General features: G+C 39.6%; 2 protein-coding genes and 1 pseudogene across 2 annotated transcripts in view; 2 read left to right on the plus strand and 1 right to left on the minus strand.

Annotated features, from left to right (window-relative positions):
- The window catches only part of LOC120290601 (DEAD-box ATP-dependent RNA helicase 57-like), a 1,573-nt gene extending 635 nt beyond the window's left edge, over positions 1–938 (minus strand). The window contains exons 1-4 of the mRNA XM_039306923.1: positions 783–938; positions 576–699; positions 366–490; positions 119–253 (exon numbers count right to left, since the gene is read on the minus strand). Of these exons, the coding sequence (XP_039162857.1) occupies positions 119–253; positions 366–490; positions 576–699; positions 783–866 (468 nt within the window). The 5' untranslated portion in view covers positions 867–938. The remainder of the gene's footprint in view (positions 1–118; positions 254–365; positions 491–575; positions 700–782) is intronic.
- An 8,267-nt stretch (positions 939–9,205) lies between these two features.
- On the plus strand, positions 9,206–10,915 carry LOC120290602 (annotated as a pseudogene).
- A 3,601-nt stretch (positions 10,916–14,516) lies between these two features.
- LOC104426552 lies at positions 14,517–17,293 on the plus strand. The gene is made up of 2 exons (XM_039306924.1): positions 14,517–14,961; positions 17,235–17,293. Exons 1-2 carry the CDS (start codon positions 14,607–14,609, stop codon positions 17,291–17,293), a joined length of 414 nt encoding a protein of 137 aa, XP_039162858.1. The 5' UTR covers positions 14,517–14,606.
- The last annotated feature ends 2,342 nt before the right edge of the window (positions 17,294–19,635 follow it).

The following is a 19,635-nucleotide window of genomic DNA, read 5'->3' on the forward strand; positions in this document are numbered from 1 at the left end:
GAGTTTAACCCATCAGAACCTAAGAGCCCCACTACGAATCAGAAAGTCCGGCTTAACTATTTGCATGGCTATTGATAGAAAATTTGTTGCCATAATCATAAACTTCATAGAGATGTACCAAAAACGCAAACAACCACGAAGAGAAACAAGCAGCAACGTACCGAGTTTTTAATTCTGCAAAGTCCTGAAGAGGCGAAGGGACATTACTCCCGGAAACGTGTATACTATGCTTCTTTCGCAGAATGGCATCACGCTTGAACCAGAGAACAGAACCCAAGTGTCAAATTCAAGGCACGACTCGAACGGGCAAAATCACGGAAAGGAAAAACAAACGAAACTTTACAACGTCAGCAAAAGAATTAAACCTCCATTTGTCTGTACATCTCTTTCCTTTCCTTCAAGTGCCCATCTTCATCCTTCTCTTTCTGTTCGACTGCGGAATCAGGAGCCGACTTCGAACTCTTGAAGACGCTGATACCCTCCACCGCGTCTGCCAAAGCAAGGCTGGCTCCATGAACAACAGCACCCAACAAGACATGCCCAAAGCCAAAGCAACTCGACGACCAAGCAAGTACCTGAACCACTCACCGCCTTCCTCTTCCTCTTCTTCGCGGGCACCGGCGCCTCTTCAGGCTCGACTGCGCCGGCGTTCTCCGACAAGCTCGGGCTTTCGACCGGATCGTCTCTTTCCTTCTTGTCCTGAAACCAGAGGAACGAATTAGCGATCGACCCTTTTGCGAGGAGAGCAGAAAGTAACGAGCTTGGAGGGGGGGAGGCGTTACTCGGAATCTGGCAAAGTCGCCGGCGAACTTCTTCCGGTTGAAATTGATTCCGGCGAACAGGAACGATGATGGGTCTCTTTCCATGGCCGAAAAGTAGAGAACTTTGAGGTCGGATGGAGATGAAGAATGCCGAGAAGAAGAAGAAGAAGAAGAAGAGCAGGGAGGAAGCAAAACGGCAGACCGTTGAAACTCGACCAGGGGACCAACTAGGGTTTTAGTGCAATTTATTTTTAGTTTTAAACAGCTGCTCCATCCGCATTTAAATTAAAATAAAAAGATAAAAAGTGTATTTTAAGATTATAATAAATTTATAATATTATTGGATAATTAAAATGTTCATTGTTCGAACGGGTGATATCCCGAATTATTAAGATTGGTATTCGCCTTTTTGGTCTTTTTTAAAAAGTAGCATCGATCATCCGTTACATTTTTAACATAGATTGTGAAATGAAATTAAATGTAAATGATGTTTTGTGAATATTTATATGTTGTTGCAGTGATTACTTGTTGAGAATATGTGTTGTGAGATTTGTATATGACCTTAATCCTCTAAAGAGAGTTCAGTTTGCTACTAGGGCGTGCTCATGTACATTATGGTTATGCTGATTGCACTATAGGAAACATATAATACCTATGTATTTGATGGGAACTACTGTCTTTAAGTATTCAATGAATTTTTCCAAACATATGATTTTTATAAGTTAAGGTGTTGAATTACTTGCTTATTATATATTTGCTTATTCAACGTGAAGGTTGAGTCACTTATAATTTCATTTATTTTAAATACTTGGAATCCCTGATTAGGTATTAGAATGTGGCGCAAAAAGTATTTTTTCAATTTTGACATGTGCAATTTGGAATGTGTATATTGACTTGTGGGGCAAGAATCATATTTGTAATTGTAAGGTTATTTATGAATAATTACCTAGTAAATATGGGGTGGGAGACTACCATACTCGATGGACATTGATCAAGTGCTTAAAAGTCCCCAAATTTAGTTTTACATATCAAAATGAGAAGAAAAGGAAGAAGAAGATGACGAGGGTGAGGTGGTGAAGTTTTAGACTATGGCTTGTATGTTGGAACTTGGGAAATCCTATCTATTTTGGGATAGCTGAATTACTTCCATATTTTGACCGGTTAATCTTGAATACATACAATACATGTTATGTTTTCTTGATTTTTATCCGGTCATTATGTATAGCAAATTAGATTTGACCATTAAATCTATTTTCCTAAACAATCAATAAATCTATGCATTGCACTATTTTTATATTTATGTTTTAGCCTCTCACCTAATAGATGAGTCTTTATAACCTCAAATTTTTTACAACCGAGGACGGTAGAGGGAGATCACATTGTGTTTGTGATTCAATGGACTCGATTTCCGTCGCCTGACCGGAGAAGCTGACCGGAGAAGCTGGACGCCTTTTCCGACGCTCCGGCGCCGCCCACCCTGCTGCCCGCCTTCCCCTGCCTATGCCTATCTCTCCTCCTCTTTCTACCTCTCACTAGTCCCTTCGCAGGTTGTGATTTTAGTTTTAATTTCTTTCTCTTTTTTTTTAATTCCACGTCACCATTTTCAGATAAATTTCCCGCGCATCGCCGTGAAATTACGCACCTGGAGGGAGAAAAAAAAACGAACGTTCCCTTTTTCTTTTTCAAGATTATGAACTTTCCAGAGCCAACCCCCTCTCTCTCTCTCTCTCTAAGCTGAAGCAGCAGCAAGCGCCTGTCCATGCGGCCGCCGCCGTCTTCCCGCTTCGCCTCCTCCCCCTCGCTTCCTCTGCACAAGCACCTCTCGCACTTCTCCGTCTACTAAGCTCGCCCCATGTCAATCTCCGCCCTTCCGCCGCCGTCGCCAGAGCAGCCGCGTTCCCACTCTTCGCCACCGCCGCCGCCGTCAGGTCCCGGGCACCCGAGCTACGCTCCTCGCGGCCGTTCTCCACCGGCTCCGACGACGCCCACAAGCCCCGCGCACCCAGAAACCCCAAATTAGTCAACTTCTCGCTCTCCGACTCCGAGGACGAGGGAAGCCCAGGGGAGGGCGACGGCGGCGCGGCCGCTTCGGCCCCCGCAGACGAGGCGAAGCCCCGCCGCCCTACGACCCGTTCAGCAAGAAGCCGGCGGTGGAGGAGCCGCGAGGATCCCAAAGAACCCGCAGGAGGTCTTCCACAAGATGCGGTCCGGGGGCTGACCGACTATGCGTCAAGATGTTCGACGCTTTGTCCAAGGACGGCCGCACCACGAGGCCCCTGAGCTCTTCGGCCAGATCAAGGACAGCAGCCACATGCCTGATGTCGTCAGCCACACCGCCGTCATCGAGGCATACTGCAATGCAGGTGCGGAACCCTGTGCTCTTTACCGCTTGACTCAGCTCTCGAGAAAAGCTAGCACTGATTATGCTAAACTCAATATGTTCAAGCTTGCTTGAAAATCCACGAAGGTATGAACTTTGGTTTCATAAGTTTTTGAGCAGATGACATGAGTAGGCTTCAAAACGCTCGACCAGAGATGGAGTCCAAACTGGACTAGATTTCGATACTCAAATAGCTTCAAATTTCTGAGAGCCGAGATCAAGCTCAAGCAGCTTGTGTGAATTAAGCCGAATCGTTTACTCTTAAGTGTCCAATTGTTTGGATGAATTATTTCAAACCAATAGAAGAAGGAGTGCGAATCCGGACTCAGACTGAAACAATCCTGTGTTTTTCTGTCGCCATGATTGGTTTTCCATTAGGAATCTGAATCATATGTTTCCATTGCAGGCGGACAGAGCAAAGAGGCGCTCAAGGTATTCATGCGGATGCTGGCTTCTGGGGTTGCGCCCAATGCCTACACCTATGCAGTCCTCGTGAAGGGACTAGCAGACGATGGGGGAGGCGGGCTGACGCGAAGAAGTACGTCATAGAGATGATGAGCAAAGGGATGATGCTCCCTGCCGCGACCTATGCCGCGGTGTTTGAGGCGTTTGCAAGGACGGAAAGAGGAAGAAGCGAGGGAGTTCCTCGAGGCGATGAAAGGCAGAGGGTTTGTGCCTGAGGCATAGGGGGATTGGCAGCAAAGAGGTCCTGTTTTCAGGAGTGTCCTTAGAGCATTCTCTTTGGGAAGTAGAGACTCTGCCTGTGTGCTAATGAGAATGAGAAAAATTTTGACTTTCTGAGTTTGGGTTGGTGATTCTTGCTTTCTTGGCAATGTCGGAATGTCACTTCTGCAATGTGTCTTTGTCATTGATGGATAGGAAGAAGCCCCCATTGAAGGCTGCCTTTGACTCTTGTTGGTCAAAAGGGTTTGTTGAGTGGCTTGCCTTAGACAATTCATCAAGAAAGGAACTCAGACTAAAGCATCCTAGTACTAAGGTTAGACCATGAACCACTGGTCCAGCGCTCGTGTTGTGCCGTGGCATGATCCCAGCCTCGGCCTTGTCCCCTGCTTCAATGCCCTCACCTCACCATCATCCGGTCAGGTGCTTGGCGGTGAATTTGATCAATCGAATCAAGGAAAATGGGGAGGATCTTTGTCAAAAATGGAATTGTGATGCTGGAATCTTTGGGTGGGCCATATTTTAATAGATTGTCACTAGACAGTGAAAGAATTATCGTTTGTCCCATAAGATAGATTGTCACAAGCCATACTTCTATGTTGGATCAGACCACCGAACTCTACAAACTACATCACAAGATGCGGTTTGTGCACAAGTTGAAAATCAAAGGTGATGGAACATCCAACGAGCTCCATGGACCAACCGAAACCATCGATGCTATCCAAGCCAATAAAGAAGTTGGGCATTATGTGCTTCGATGGATCATTTTGAATGAATAATGTTAATTACTTTTGTAGTATATCAATAGGTATCATTGGGAGGCCATTTTAGATGTCCTGTATGACCAATTGAAGAAGTTTTCAAGGATTATTTTACGGGTCAAGGGAGAGCTCAATTTTTGGGAAGGCTAGAGGTTCACGGAAAGCTAACGGTTCGAGAATGTGGTCAAGATTAAATGCATTTAGTTCCTGATAGTAAAGGCTTTTATTATGGCATTTAGTTCCCGTGATAGTAAAGGCTTTTATTAAGTTCCTAGCCGTTTTATGCAGTCCAAGAGTCGAACGTTTCAAGCTTCTAGGCTAAGGTCTGTTTTTAATATGTATTAAGGTTAAAATCCTCCTATAAAGAGGGGAAAACTATCCAATGTAGGAGATACGAATTTCATAATCTCCGTTCTTGAATCACTCAACCCATCACGCATCAAAAGTGCAAAGTTTGAGACAATGACCCCCAAAAGGTTTAGTTTACTACAGTGGGCTTTAATTTTAGGATTATACCGAAAAATCCCAAGCCTAAGACACCTACGACAAATTTACTGATCATATCTAAACTAATACATTAATGACAAATTTATCTTAAAATAATTTATTCAATTGCAAAAATCAAAACCGGGTAAATTTGTAACAAATATATCATTCACTAAATTGATTAATATCACAAAAATTAGTTAAAATTGTAAAATTATGACAAACTGAAAGATAAAATCTCATATTGGTATACCGGTCATTGTCACTTGCCATTTAACTTAATAATTTGACAATAAAATCTAATGAAAATTAGAGAGTAAATTTGTTATAAATATACCAGGTTTGGGTAATTTGTCAAAAATATACCATACCAATTTGGGATTTTGATGGTAAAAAAAAAAAAAATTGAGATAAACTTATCACAATATCGGTTTTGGATTTTTAAGGTATTAATCCCTAATTTTAAGTTGTGGTACGTACGGTTGGCTCTAATTTTAAGTTTTGGGTTAGAATGACACGAGACAAAGGAAGGTATTTTCCCTGTTGTCTGCGTCCTGGCTTTTTGTCTGTTTGGCTTTTAGATTTGGCTTTTAGATTTCCTTCAAAGTAAAGTCAAATGAAACAGAAGTCAATAGAAACAGAAGTCAAAAGTAATTTTGATTCTCACGTATTTTCTAAAACAAAATTGCAAAATTATATATATAAAAAAAAAATGCTCTCCGAATTTGAAATGTCAGAAATGCCCTCTGAGGTTTGTGAATATATCAAAGGTAAGAATGGATAAAGATATTGATTAAAAGAGCAATTCCATACTTGTGTTGTATGATTAGATGCTTAATCTTGTTTAATTATTTACGTTACTCGACATGTGTAATTATTCAAGAGTCAATTGGAGAAAATTTTCTAATATTTTGATTCTTTTCAAGGGTTTGACATTGCTTGAATATAAATAAAATTTTTATTCAACTCAAAACTCTATTTTTAAAATAAAATTGTGAAAAGAAAAAAAACAAAGCATTCTATCTCCAAATTTGAAATGTCCGAATTACCCTCGCAAAAACTGCAAACATACCAAAACATAGATAAATATATTGATTATCAACCAAAAAAAAAGAGATAAAGATAACGATTAAAAGAGTAATCCATAGATCGCATGCCGTGTGATTGATTAGGCCTAATCTTGTTTGATTGTTACGTGGATATCTTCGCATGCCGGTATTCAAAAAATAAAAGAAAGTAATAATGATAATTATTTGAGTATCATAATTTTTGGGGGTTTTATGTCGCTCAAATACATAATAATAATAATATTATTATTATTATTATTAATTCGACCCAGAAAGATTTAAAAACCGTCATTTTTCTGTTTTTTCCAGCGAAGAAGACTGCAGAGCCGCCATTGATGCCTCCGCCAGCCAAAGCAAATTTCTCTCTCTCTACGCATTATCGCGACAGTTTTTCTCTAGCGATCCGTCTCCTCCAGCTCGACTGCGCCACCTCTCGATCCATCCTCGCCTCTCCAACTCGACTAGGTCAGTTCCCGTAAACCCTAACCCCCTTCCGATTCCGTGAAAGAAACAGGGTTCTCGTGCAGTTGGGGGCTTGAGTTTCGTTTTTCGATGGCGGATGTCGGTAATCACTGATTCGTGCGGTTTGCTGTCGTGTGATGCGAATTCCGTCGTGGGTTTGCGTTTGTTTGGGAGAGCGGGGAATTTTTGTTTTGTTTTTTTTTTTTTGGCGGGGTTTGCGGCATTTGGTTGCAGGCCGGTTGCGGTTCTGGATTAGGTTTGTGGCATTTGCGAGATGATGTGAGGCGAAGTCGGGTTTCGCGTTTGTTTAAGGAGAGCGTGGGGAAATTTGTTGCTTTAGCTACATTGTTTGAACCCAACTGGCAGAGAAGTTGACTGATTGAGCTGTTAGTGGAGATAATTGAGTAATTTTATATTTTATTTTTTTACGGGGTTTGCGGCATTTGCTTGCAGGCTGGTTGCGGTTCTGGAATAGGGTTTGCGGCATTTGCGGTTCAGTTGGAGGAGAAAGAAGGATCGCCATGCGAACTGAGCTTGGGAATTTGAAATTGAAAGTGTAGGTTGTGTACCACAGGCCTGTGCTTGGAGGTATGTAGAGTTGAGTAATAATAGTGTGGGTTGTCGATGTTTAGTTGGTTTTTGTTGACGAATGCTTTTGTCGTCCAGGACGCGTTGGTGGATCAGAACATTGCCATGGCCGAGTCGTGCCGGTTACTTCAGCATCATCGCATTCTTTTGCACAGTGGGGGCCATTGCTTTGGCCATTCTTCACATCTACAGGCACCTAATTAACTATACCAGAGCCCATCTACCAGAGATATATTGTCCGGATCATCTTTATGGTTCCCGTGAGTGTTTCCATTCTTGCTGAGTTTAATGCTGCCTCTTCAATTGAGTTTCCTTTCAATCAATTTAATTTGTTCCACGAGTGTTGTGGCTCGTTTCCTATTTTTTTCATAGCTTTTCCTAGTTTGAACAATCAATGTGCCTTATTTTGGAAATTACAAGTTGAGTTTAGTGAGCAAAATTTTTTATTTGATTAAGGTGAAATTGGGCCGTTAGGGTGGATTGCTGTTGATTGGCGCTTGTGATGATTATGAACACTTGTAAATGAGTGTCTGCTCTCTGACTCAATTGACTAAATGAGGCAAAGAATGCTTGGGATGTGCCGGCACTAAAGATAGAAGAGAAATTTGGAATACTTAGCTTTTCTTATGTGTTTATCCAATTGTGGGATCAGTGAAATGCTTGTTGACTTATAGCTTAAAAAACGCTATAGACATGAGGATTATTTGTGTCGGTATATTGCCTTGGGATCAGGGAAACAATTGTAATGCTTATTCCAAGTCTAGCTCATGTAATTACATGATTTGCTGATATGCTCTGTATTACTTGACAGGGGTATATGCTTTGATGTCCTTCTTGTCTCTGGTTTTACCTGGGAGTTCAATATATTTCAACTCCTTTCGGGAAGTGTAAGTGCACTCTTATTGATGCAATTGCATGCATGTGCAATCTTCTCACTTGTGTTTTCTCCTATCATTGGTTATGGTCATTTTGGGGTTGACTTTTATTTTATGTTGAATGTCCGAAACCTCTTGAAACATACACTCATTGACCTGTGTAATCATTTTAGAGTTCTTTAATAATTTCTTAATATTAACAGTATATATTGTTTTTCAATGTTCTCGAGGAAAATAAAAGTATGTAAAGAAGCTAGAACAAGTAACGCCAAGCTTGATTATTTGTAATGTCATTTTCATGGTTTGATGGACAATGCCTTTTTAAGCACTCTATAAATGCTATTGGCTTGAGTCGCAGCATTATCGCATAACCTGAATGACTTGTATAAGAACAGATGGCATAATGAATCTTCCCTCATTTATGAAGTAGATCATGTATACTTTTTTTTCCTCTTAGTCGATAAAAGGTACACATTTTGAAAAGGTTATGCAGATTATATTATAAACTTCGATCAATGGTACATTGCATCCTGTTAAATTCTGTTCCCCTGACATCTTTCTGATTTTGAACTGTTTTCAGATATGAAGCCTAAGTTATTTACAACTTTCTGTCTCTGTGCCTTGCATGGGTTGGTGGGCCAGGAGCTGTGGTTCTGAGCTTATGGTCGTGTTCTCAAACCGTCCTTGTTTTTAATGACATGCTGTTTTCCTCCTGCCACTGGATGGGGTTGGTCCCTGATCTATACCTTTGCAAGTTCTACAAGTTAATTTGGTCCTTGGAATATTGCTTTATTAAGTCACCTTGACATCAACACTTAGGAAAATTAGATGATATAATGGGGTCATTGGGCCTTTGGTAGTCATCTTGAATAAACACTTACTTTTTTGGCCCAAATTTGTCATATTGTGGTTCTCTGTTTTTTTTTTTTTTTTTTTTTTTTTTGCCATACTTGTTTTTCTTCCTTATTATCTGGCAAACAAATAGAGTTGGATGCTATCAACAGCATATGAGGATTGGTATGGATCAAGATCTCAAAGCTTTGTTACAACTTATAGATTATACAAATTACTTTCTTACCTGTCAAACTGATACATGAACTTATCATTATTTTTTATACCTTTGTTGCAGACGTTTCATACGTAGATGCAAGGATGCTTACAGTTTGTAATACTGAAGCCCATTTTGGTTGTTGTTACCCTTGTCCTCTATGCTCAAGGAAAATATCATGATGGAAATTTTGATCCTCGACAATCATACCTGTATCTCACTATCATCTACACTGTCATCATACACGATGGCTCTTTATGCTTTGGCACTGTTTTACGTGGCATGTAGAGATCTACTCCAGCCATTCAATCCTGGTTCAAGTTTATCATCATCCAAGTCTGTTGTCTTTTAACTTATTGGCAGGTAAAAGTAATGTGCTATGTTGTTTTCATACATACCTAACCCATTTCGCTTCCCTTGTCGCCAAAACCCAATGAGAATAGAAATAAGAGTTGAGAAAAATGTTCTAAACATCACCTGCACTTCCCAGAGAACAGAATGGCTGTAGCCATAAAATCACCATGCATGCTATTAGATCCTCACAAGTCAAAGCAAAAGAGAAGTTGGCATACTGATTTTCATGAACATGTATCTTATCGAAGTATTGGAGTACAAACCTAACGAATCGCAAAGGGCTTTGTCTTAAAGCACACGAATATTTTAGGAGAGTTTCGCTTTTACTTATCTTGATAGTCACTATTGATTTCAAGGGTCAAGGCTAGGTTGTGTGGTGTTTATTTTTATAGTACAGAAGGAATGATGGTTCGATTTTGGCTAATCTTATTCTGAATTAGTTATCCCAATTTAGAATTTGATAGCAAATTTGCATTTTGGTTAAGATGTGAGATAACTGTAGATCTCGTGTAATGTGTAGCTGATTATTTTGCTGGAAAGCAGCTTTTAAATTTAGTTAGCGATATGTAATTTACTATAATAATTTTATGAGGTGACATATTTCTGTTATGGTTTTATTCTTGTAGTTATGCTAAACTATTTTATCTGCTGTTTGAATCTTTTCCCGGGCTCTGCATCCTACGTTCAACTTGGTTCCCTTCCCTTTTTTGCAGGGTGTCTTGGTTTTTCTTGCTGCAAAGTCAGGCCTTATAAAAAATGCAGAGGAAGCTGCTCGGTTTCAGGATTTTATAATATGTGTTGAGATGCTAATTGCTGCCATTGGTCACCTTTATGCTTTTCCATACCAGAGTATGCAGGTGCAAATATCAGCGGCTCTAATAGTTTCATGGGAACCTTGGCCATGCTTTGAAATTAACTGATTTTACCATGACACCGTCCACCAGGTTAATAGTGAGCTCTGTGTACTTTATGCTTGTGATTTGCCTGTGATGGTGTCTCAAGTAGATTCTTTCTTTTCTTTTTTTTTTTGCAGTTTGCGCCAACATATCATGAATATGTCCTTTATAATCATAGCGAGGGTGAAGAGGGCGAAGAAGTATCGATCACGCACATTTTGCCAACAGGCCAGGAAATGGATACTGTAAGAAGAAACAAACATGTGCTTGGAAACAAGATGGATGAACTGCAGCTCAAGTTCTTCTGGTGAAAGCACGCCCAGGAATCACCCTCTGTGCCTGATTCAACAAATTCCGAAGCCATGAATGCACAATCTTCCCCTCTTGTTGACCTCCAGTCTCGTCATCTACACCATACGACATGACACTTATCGATTTAGACATGTCTAACTATCCAGCTGAAGTTCCAGCAGCTAATGATGGGCAGAAAAGGTGACAAGAAAAATTGCCGCATCTTCACTAATGGATTTAATTGCCTTAACATAAAGGGATAAATACGAAAGAGTAACATGGGTCGATGGGACAGATATTGCCTTTATTTTTAGGAAACCAATGCTCGATGTCATCATATCCTTCAAGGTACTCATTGAGTATTGGGCTTCCTGGAATCTTGTTTAGTGACGGGCTTGTCCAGTGTACATTTGTAGTTAAAGATTTCTCAAACTTTTACAAACTCACAGTGTTCAACTTGTAATTCAGTGTCACAATAGATTCTTGGCTTCCATGTGTTCTTTTGTGGGAGTGAGCACATGTGATTACCATGGTCTAAATTGGAGTATGCATTGGTTTGTTTATGAATCTGCAGTTAATTCTATTGGTATGTGATTTTTCATTGTGCGCCATAGTCTTGAGCCATTAAAGTCTCCTTACTAGCTCTTAGCGAGAATTTATTGAACACAAATATATCAATCTGCTGTTACTCCTGGAGCCATTGGCGATGAGCTTGAGCCGTTTTTTTCTCATGCAAGCAAAGAAGCACATGTAACTGTTGCTTGTTTGATGAGAGTTTTTATCCATCTTTTCTGTTTAGCTTTAGACGTACTGAAACGTCCCATAAATCTGGCCTTTATTTGAGCACTTTCTGCTCTTCTTCCCCATGTCTCAGGATAGGTAAAAGTCCTACAGAGGCTATCTTTTGCTTGCCCATGATAATACATGACTGTATACACATGCTGAGATATGATCTTTTGACGTGCACATCTAGATCACCACCTCAGGTGTCTGTGCATTCTTAGAAGCTACGGCAACCATATTTGACTTTTTATTTTCTTAATATATCCCAATGCTCTGATTTTGTCACTCTATGCTCTTGGTTTTGCTGAGTTAGCCTGGACAACTTGCATGGTTAGGGAAGAAATTTGGGGTTGTTGATGCTGCCAGAAGAGGAAGCTGGGCCATGACTTTCTGTGCAGAAAGCATCTTCATGGTTGCTTTAACTGCTTAGACTCTCTCTCTCTCTCTCATGGGTTTTTCCTGTGTTGACATGAATATGGTATGCTTGAACATGTTGAGAAAAGGACATCTTGGGAAGACCTTTTCCTCTAAAAAAAGCAAAGGGGATGTCCTGGGCCAAACTTGATGGCGAATGATGCAAACCCTGAGAAGAAAAGATGGGGTTGGTTGCACCTGTCTTTGATCATCATCTCATCCTGATCACGACAGAAAAAGGCTGGTGTGGAACGGTCTTAAAGCTTTCTTGCGATTTCTTCTTCTCAAAACTGAGCGAGCCAATCGCCTCCATGCATCATGCACTCGGCTTTTATTCACACTCATCATCGTCGTAATCATCCGTTTCAAGCAACCGGACCCTCCTTTTTACCCTTTTGCCAATCAGACATGAATGGCCTCATATCAGAGCCACCTTTCTCACTACCTAACGCGGGATGTCTGCTGATGTGTGGACGGTCAAAGATCGGACCAAACAAATTTGGATTTTTCATGATCTGCTGAATGTGATGCAATGCCCCACCTAACCTACTAAAGTTACCATTTCGCCAGGTACTTCCAATTAAACTGCAAGTTAGGAAAGAATAGAATGACTCGCCACAGGCAAAACCTAAGATTCATTCCCACAGGGGCTTAACTTAGACATGAACTAAATATGGTCATGAACTCGAAACAGTTATCGGTGGTTCGATTTAGTTCGATGAGATCGTGACATGTCATGTGTGTCACTAAAAGATGAAGTAAAGATTGAAGGGCGGTCATTTTCGAGGAGGGGTTTTGTCGACGAGGAATATGCTGTTTACTTTGTCGATAATCACAAAATTAAAAAAAGAGATAATAACTTATCCAAAAAGTTAAAGAGAATAAAGGAGGAGGGGAAAGCGTGGAGGATAAAAGATAGAAGAAAAAGAAGAAAAGGTGAGGGCAAAAGGCGTGTGATAACCCTTCCCTCTTATAAACTTTCATAAGCCAAGTTGCTCATGTAACAGTTGAAAGCTATAAAGACCCTCTCAGCCTCCCATATTTTTCTTACCAAAAAAATTTAAAAATTATAAAAATAAAATAAATATTAATATTACAAAAGCTCTTTAAATTTGGTACACCTTTAACAAATTTACTTCAAATTAATTTTGACCACAAAATCTCAAATTGGTGTATTGTGATAAATTTTTTCTCCATTAGTTTTCATTAAATTGAGTTAAGGCTATAAACCCATTTGGTTCAGCATTCCCAATGGGTTTGAGCCCCCAAAGCTTCTTGGAGAAAATATTGCGTTTGGTTCACATTTTTAGGTTCCATTTGCCAAAATGCTAGCATTTGGAATGCTAGGCCGAGGTTTTAATGATTTTTTCTTTTCAATATTGCCTTTATATATAATCATGTTTTCCCCTTGCCTTAACTTGTTTTAGACTTTCAGCATTTTCGGAATGCTAGACTAAGGTTTAATGAATTTTTTCTTTATAATATTACCCTTACTAATAATCATGTTTTCCTTTTGTTCTCAAAAAACACTGTTTGTCGTCTTTTTCCTTGGATTTAGACTTGTTGCTTCACTAGAAAGCTCAGCCGGTGGGTGGTGCTCAACCGTGAGCAACCAGATCTAACTCAAGCGAGAAGCCTCACCAAGGTCGTACGACTTGAGGCGAGGTGGCTTGAGGTCGGGCGACCACGGTGTCGCCTGGAGTCGCCTCGACCTTAGGCAACGTGCCCGAGGTCGGCGTCGCTTGGGTCGCAACCTTAGCGGCGTCGCCGGGAGGCGCCTCCCCGCCTTCGCCACTACCGCCTCCTCACCACCACCACCACCACTATCGAGTCGCTCCCCATGATTTTCCCTCTCCACGCCGCTACATCTCCTCCTCCCTTTTATTTTATTTTTATTTTTATTTTTATTTTCACCTTAAAGTTACTTTTGCAAAATATACACAAAAATAAGTTTCCAAACATATTTGCCTTCACAAAATGCCCATTCATTTGAATATACTTAGAGAAATGCAAAGCCATTTCCCTAAAGTTGAACCAAATGAGCCATTACAGTCTCCCAAATTTTTCTTACCAAAAACAAAATTAAAATATTAGTAAAATAAAATAAAGAATTAATATCATAAAAATTTTCAAATTAATATATGTGACACCAAAATTTTTAAGCTCATGCATTTCTAATAAATTTATTGAATTAATATTATAAAAAACTCCAAACTAATATACCTAAGACAAATAGAGAGCAAAATTACAAATTATCACGTATCATTCAATTGATAATACGATTGTAAAAATTTAACAAAAATTAACAAATAATTATTTTTAGGATAAATTTATCATAAATATATTAATATGAGATTTTTTTAATTTTTAATTATATTAATAAAACATTAGCGCAAAAAGCCAAATTGATATATATATATATATATAGGGGTATGTAGTTTGCAAATGAGCGTCTTCCCTCGCAAGAATCCCCTCCACCACCACCACCACCACCACCACCACCAAACGGTCTCTCTCTGTCTCTCTCTTCTGGCGGCGCACGCTTCGCCGCTTTTGCAGACTCGCCCGCGACGATGCAAGAAGACCAGGAAACTCACAGCTCGCTCCTCTGAGGAAACACCCGAGCACAAAATCTCACCTTTTCCGCCATTTCCCAGCCCGAATCTCTCCCCCTCCCTGCCCATCTCCCGAAACGGACGCCGACCCATGATTTCCTCCAGCACGGCGATGGCGGTCCGGCGGTTTTCAGGACGGATTCCATGGACAGCAGCGCCGGCGGCGGCTACGGCTGCAACTACGGCTACAGGATGATGGAGAAGCGGCAGCTGTTCCTGAGGAGCTACCAGTTCAGCAGGAAGCGGAGCTTGGGGGAGCGGATTCGGCGGTCGCTGAGGCGGGTCAAGCGGGTCGTCTGGCTCAGGCTCCGGTCGGCTCGCCGGTTCCGGAGGCTCGTCTGGGCCAGGCTCTGCAGATCGGTCCGGCTTCATCTCCACGGCGGCACGGCTGTTCTTGCGTCTACTACTGCAACGGCAACAGAGGAAGGAGAAGGAGGTCGAGCTTCTTCCGCCTTCTCAATCCCCAGCAGTAGTCACAGCAATAGCTACGACTGCTTCAGTAGTGCCAAAACCATAAGGAAAGATGACATTTTTTCACCTTTGTTCCTTTGCCCCTTTTTTCTTTATTTTAGTTTTATTTTCCTTTGTGCTCTGCATGTTAGATCGAATCTTGGTGATGATTGGTAGGAACGTGATGATTTGCTCTTTAGTTCAGTTCAGATGTTGCAGTAGTTCTCTGGTCTGTCCCTTTATATTCTCTGCTCCCTTTATAATGATAGAAAGGAGTTATTTTCCAAGTAAATTAAATCAAATACCAGCTGCTCCAGGATGCAATAATCTCTTTGGTATGCAGGAACACCCGCAACCTTCGATTCCAAAATTACAAATTTTAAAAGAAAAGTGTGTTTAGAAGACCATCATCGTTGTCTCTTCTTCTGCATAAGCAGTTTAAGCAGAAAATAGATCAGAAAATAGAACTGCCCATTCTCTCTCTCTCTCTCTCTCTGGGAGAGTGCGGATGTTGGTGTCAGTGTCCGTTTCTTCTCTGGTTCATATTTTAGTCAACATAGTTTATGGTGAAGCCATGAGAAAGCCGAGAGAGAGAGAGAGTAGGACACGGCGATACATTAAAGAACGATGGTAACGGGGGCAAGATGGGATGGAACCCACTTAATTACGCCCTGTATTCCTGGTTTCTGTTTTATTTTTTATCCTTCTCTTTGATTTTAGCAGCAAGGAGGCATTGAACGAATGGTAGGTTCTCACTGCTTGGAAAAGCAGAGGCAGCCCTGCTTTCAGCCATGGGGGGAGGACCTCCTCGTTGTTCTAGCAACTGCAAATTCTTCATTTAAGAAAGAAAAAGAAAAAATGAATTCTGGGGCAGCATCTTTATTTTCTGCAACTATAATAACTATAATTTGTCTAGAGTGGTTAAGAAAAGAAAAGAAATCCATGGGACCATATTCTGTCGGTCATGGCATTTACCTTATCCAGACATGCCATATGCCTGTGAATTCTTGTGGGGTCTTGGCGATGGATAGTCTAAGCTTTTAAGTAAAACATCGAATTCTAATACTCTTCTTTTATTTATTGGTAAATACCATCGAAAACCAATCTAGTTCTCTATTACACAATTATCCCGATCTCATCTTCATCGTGCAATAAATTTTAAAGTGGTTTTCGAAAGACACCTACAAAAGCTAATTTTCTTCTCAAAAAATCTTAAATTTTGCGTCTCATTGTACATTTGCTCTAAAATTAATTTCCATCTCCCAAAAACTTTCAAACCGGCACCTTGACTATCTACCCCATTGAAATATATACATGTGAATACACGTGAATTTTCCATGTAGGATATGTCATTCTCCATGTGAGATTTGTTTTGGTAGTCATCTCGTGTGTCAACACATTTGCATTTCAACGGGATGTTAGCGAGATGAAAATTAATTTGGAGGTAAATGTGTCATAGAACATCAGCTTGAGATATTTCATTGTTTTAATTCCTTATTCATTTATCTATAATGTCTATCCCCCAAATTCCATTACATTTACATTTGTAATTTAGCGGAAGGTCGAATTCATATACGAAGAAAAAGATCCGGTGACTCATGATGCGTATACATTGCAAAAGGTTATCTAACACACCCCGTAATGCAATTTGGGGTTCCGAGCGATCCGATCTTGCGAAAAGCCGACATGATAAACGTTATTTCAAGTCAAAGTCAACATTTTTTTTTTTACTCAGATCCATTGTCTTACAACTACGTTGATTGTTGATGACGCTCTCTCAGATGGTTAGGAACCCTTGAGCTGTCATGAAAGGCGGCAAAAACAGGAAAGAAAGCAATGCTCCGAATAGTGAAGTAAAATCAAGAATCAGATTTCCATGTCCCTAACTTAAGGTAGGGGGAAAACAGGAGACTCTAGGTTAGGAGGAGCTGGCATTCCACTAAAGTCAAACTGCGGATGAGAGATGTAGCCAAAGTACTAGGAAAAATTTGAGAACATTATAGTAATAATAAAAAAGAACAAGAAAGAGAAGCGAGAAGAGAGTAGAGAGAGAAAGTTCAAGTGGCGTGTCATCTACTTCTTTGCACATACACATGCAGTTGCTGTTCAGCTTGACTACAGCAACAGCAACGAAAGTCACATTGGTCTTGGCTCTCTCTGCAAGTACAGTCTGAACTGGTGTTTGTCTCACTCCTCCTTTGTTTGATTCTTTGGGCTCCATTGCTCTTTTGTACCCAGCATCACCTGGTGACTCGGGAGGACCATGTCCCACCCCAACTCACCAGATTTTGGATCTTTACTGCCTTTTTTCTTTGATGATAGCTTATGATCTGTCTCAAGATTATGATATCTATGACATGATTGAGTTAGTCAATGCATGAGAGAGAGACAGTGAAGTGCCACCTATCTCGACAATTAGCCCATCCTACCTTGTCCCATCGGGCAAGACTGAGAGAGAGAGAGAGAGAGGAACCTCCAGTCTCTCATTCCATGCAAGGTTCTTTTCATTTTAAGCAAGACAAAGTCATCACACGAGAGTTGATTCCTTCACTAATAAGGAAGAAGTTATAAAGCTAAAAATGGCAGATCATACTAAACATCTCGAGGAAGAAAGCCTGCAATGGAAACACTTTGATCGGATGAGTATATCCGCATTTCAAAAGCTTTTAGAAACATCAATATCGGAACTAAATTTACCGCCATCTCAACCCCGCCTTTCTGTTACCACTAGACTTCAAGATCATTGGCCATCATGTTATTGAGTCGGCTACAATTTCTTAGTTTTATGGGTTCTAATAGTAATAATATGATTACCCATTAGGTAAAAACAAAAATGGTCCATAAACTTTGATCCAATATGCAATGTAGTTTATGAATTTTTAATTTGTTCAATATACTTTTTGAACTTTAGTCCAATTTGTAATGTCATCCCTCTACTTTTTATTTGTCAAATATATTTCACAAACTTTAATTTAATGTGCAATGTTGTTCTTAAATTTATTCAAAGTAATTCATGAACTATTGATAAATGTTTAATATAACCCTAAATTATATGAAAATGTCTAAAAGTTTAGAGACGACAATGCATGATGGATTAAATTTAGAAACCATTTGTGCCATGTTTTTATTATCCATGTAAATGCGATTCTAAAAACAGAAAAAATAAATAAATATAAAAAGCTACAGGGAGATATTCCTGTACGCTGAAGTCAACCACAATGCCGCCTTCTTCAAGCAACCAGAACAGAAGATGCCATTTTTGCCTTGGTTTCGTGACTCTTTGTTTCACTAGGAAGCATCCGCAAAAACTATAATAAAAATAAGGGATGATCCGTTAAACCTATTTTGATATTAGGGCAGGCTTAGCATGCGGAAAGCCTGACCTTTGACTGCTTATTTGTTCAAGTGTGGTTCCAGGTCCAGCTGTGGCAATCAAATCCAAGATCTATAAAAGATGCAACCCATATAAAATAACAATAATAAAAATAATTATTGGGTGTTCGATTAAAGTTTGAATTAAGTGTAGCTTGACTTGAGTCACTTAAAAAACACGGTGTAATAATGTGATAGCTCTCAATCAATAAGACAATAATTTGGGAAGTTATATGGACGGAAGGATGACCAAATAGCATATCTTCTATTAAAAATTATAAAATTATCAGAAATTTCTGTAAATCAAAATCGTTCATGCCATTTTATTCGGTGGTTAATGGATTTCTGTATTTCTTTTCCTGCTATAGGAATATCTTGAATTTATGAAAATTTATAAGAAAATAATAAAAAAAAGAGACTTTTGAACTCGAACTAAATATTATCAGAAGTATAAACTCCACTGGTTACTTTTGTGCTATATATTTAAAAAAAAAAAAATTAGGAAGTTTTCAAATCAAATTGAGAAAGGCATACGCTCCCAAATCAAGCATTCATGGCCGCCAGCCTGAGCGGCTCGCTGGGCCTCGGGCATAAATGGGTTACTCAAACCGAACGGGCACATTGCCAGCCAAGCCCGACCGAAAAACATACGTATACGGTATACCAAAGTTTTGTACACACACAAAATATAATAATATACACTCACGCGTATATTTAGCAAAAGAGCAATGAAGCATTTATCTCAGTTTCTTACTTCTGAAATTCACATTCGATATGATATATATCGTTAAAATCACGAAAATTCTAAATCGATAGACATGCTTAAATGAGTTATATTATAATTTAATGGGGTCTTAAATGGATTGATGACTAACATGTATGAAAAATAGAAAAACTAAACCATTTCTAACCCATCTTTGGTGGAATTGGACTACGAAATGTTGGGCCAGTTTGTATATATATTATTTTTTTTTTACTTTTTAAAAGTTTGGTGAGGGTTGCATTTCCGCCAGATAGCCATTGGCTAAGGATTGCAACCTCACTGGTGATCAGCGAGGGTTGGCCAACCCTCTCGTGATTGGCTTGACCCTTGTGGACTTAAAAAAAGAAAGAGAAAAAATGAAATATAAAAAATTTAAATTTTAAATTAGATTTGTTTTGCATGAAAGTGTTTTATCAATAAATTTAAAAAGAAATCATAAGAAATAAGTTTATTTAGATTGACTTAAATATGAAAGTATTTTAACAATATGAGTTGAGTCGAATATGGATAACTAGATTTGTATTGCATAAAAATATGTCAAAACTAGTTAAATTAATCAATTGAAGTTAGATTATTTTTACCTAACCC

Source organism: Eucalyptus grandis, chromosome 2 (genome assembly GCF_016545825.1).
Source record: "Eucalyptus grandis isolate ANBG69807.140 chromosome 2, ASM1654582v1, whole genome shotgun sequence".
Classification (NCBI taxonomy): Eukaryota; Viridiplantae; Streptophyta; class Magnoliopsida; order Myrtales; family Myrtaceae; genus Eucalyptus; species Eucalyptus grandis.

Bases quoted from the DNA above. Each gene is read 5' to 3' on its own strand.
- LOC104426552 (XM_039306924.1), top strand. From the start codon at position 14,607: ATGGACAGCAGCGCCGGCGGCGGCTACGGCTGCAACTACGGCTACAGG. The intron at 14,962-17,234 runs GTAGTGCCAAAA...CTTTGATGATAG, and splicing joins CAATAGCTACGACTGCTTCA to CTTATGATCTGTCTCAAGAT.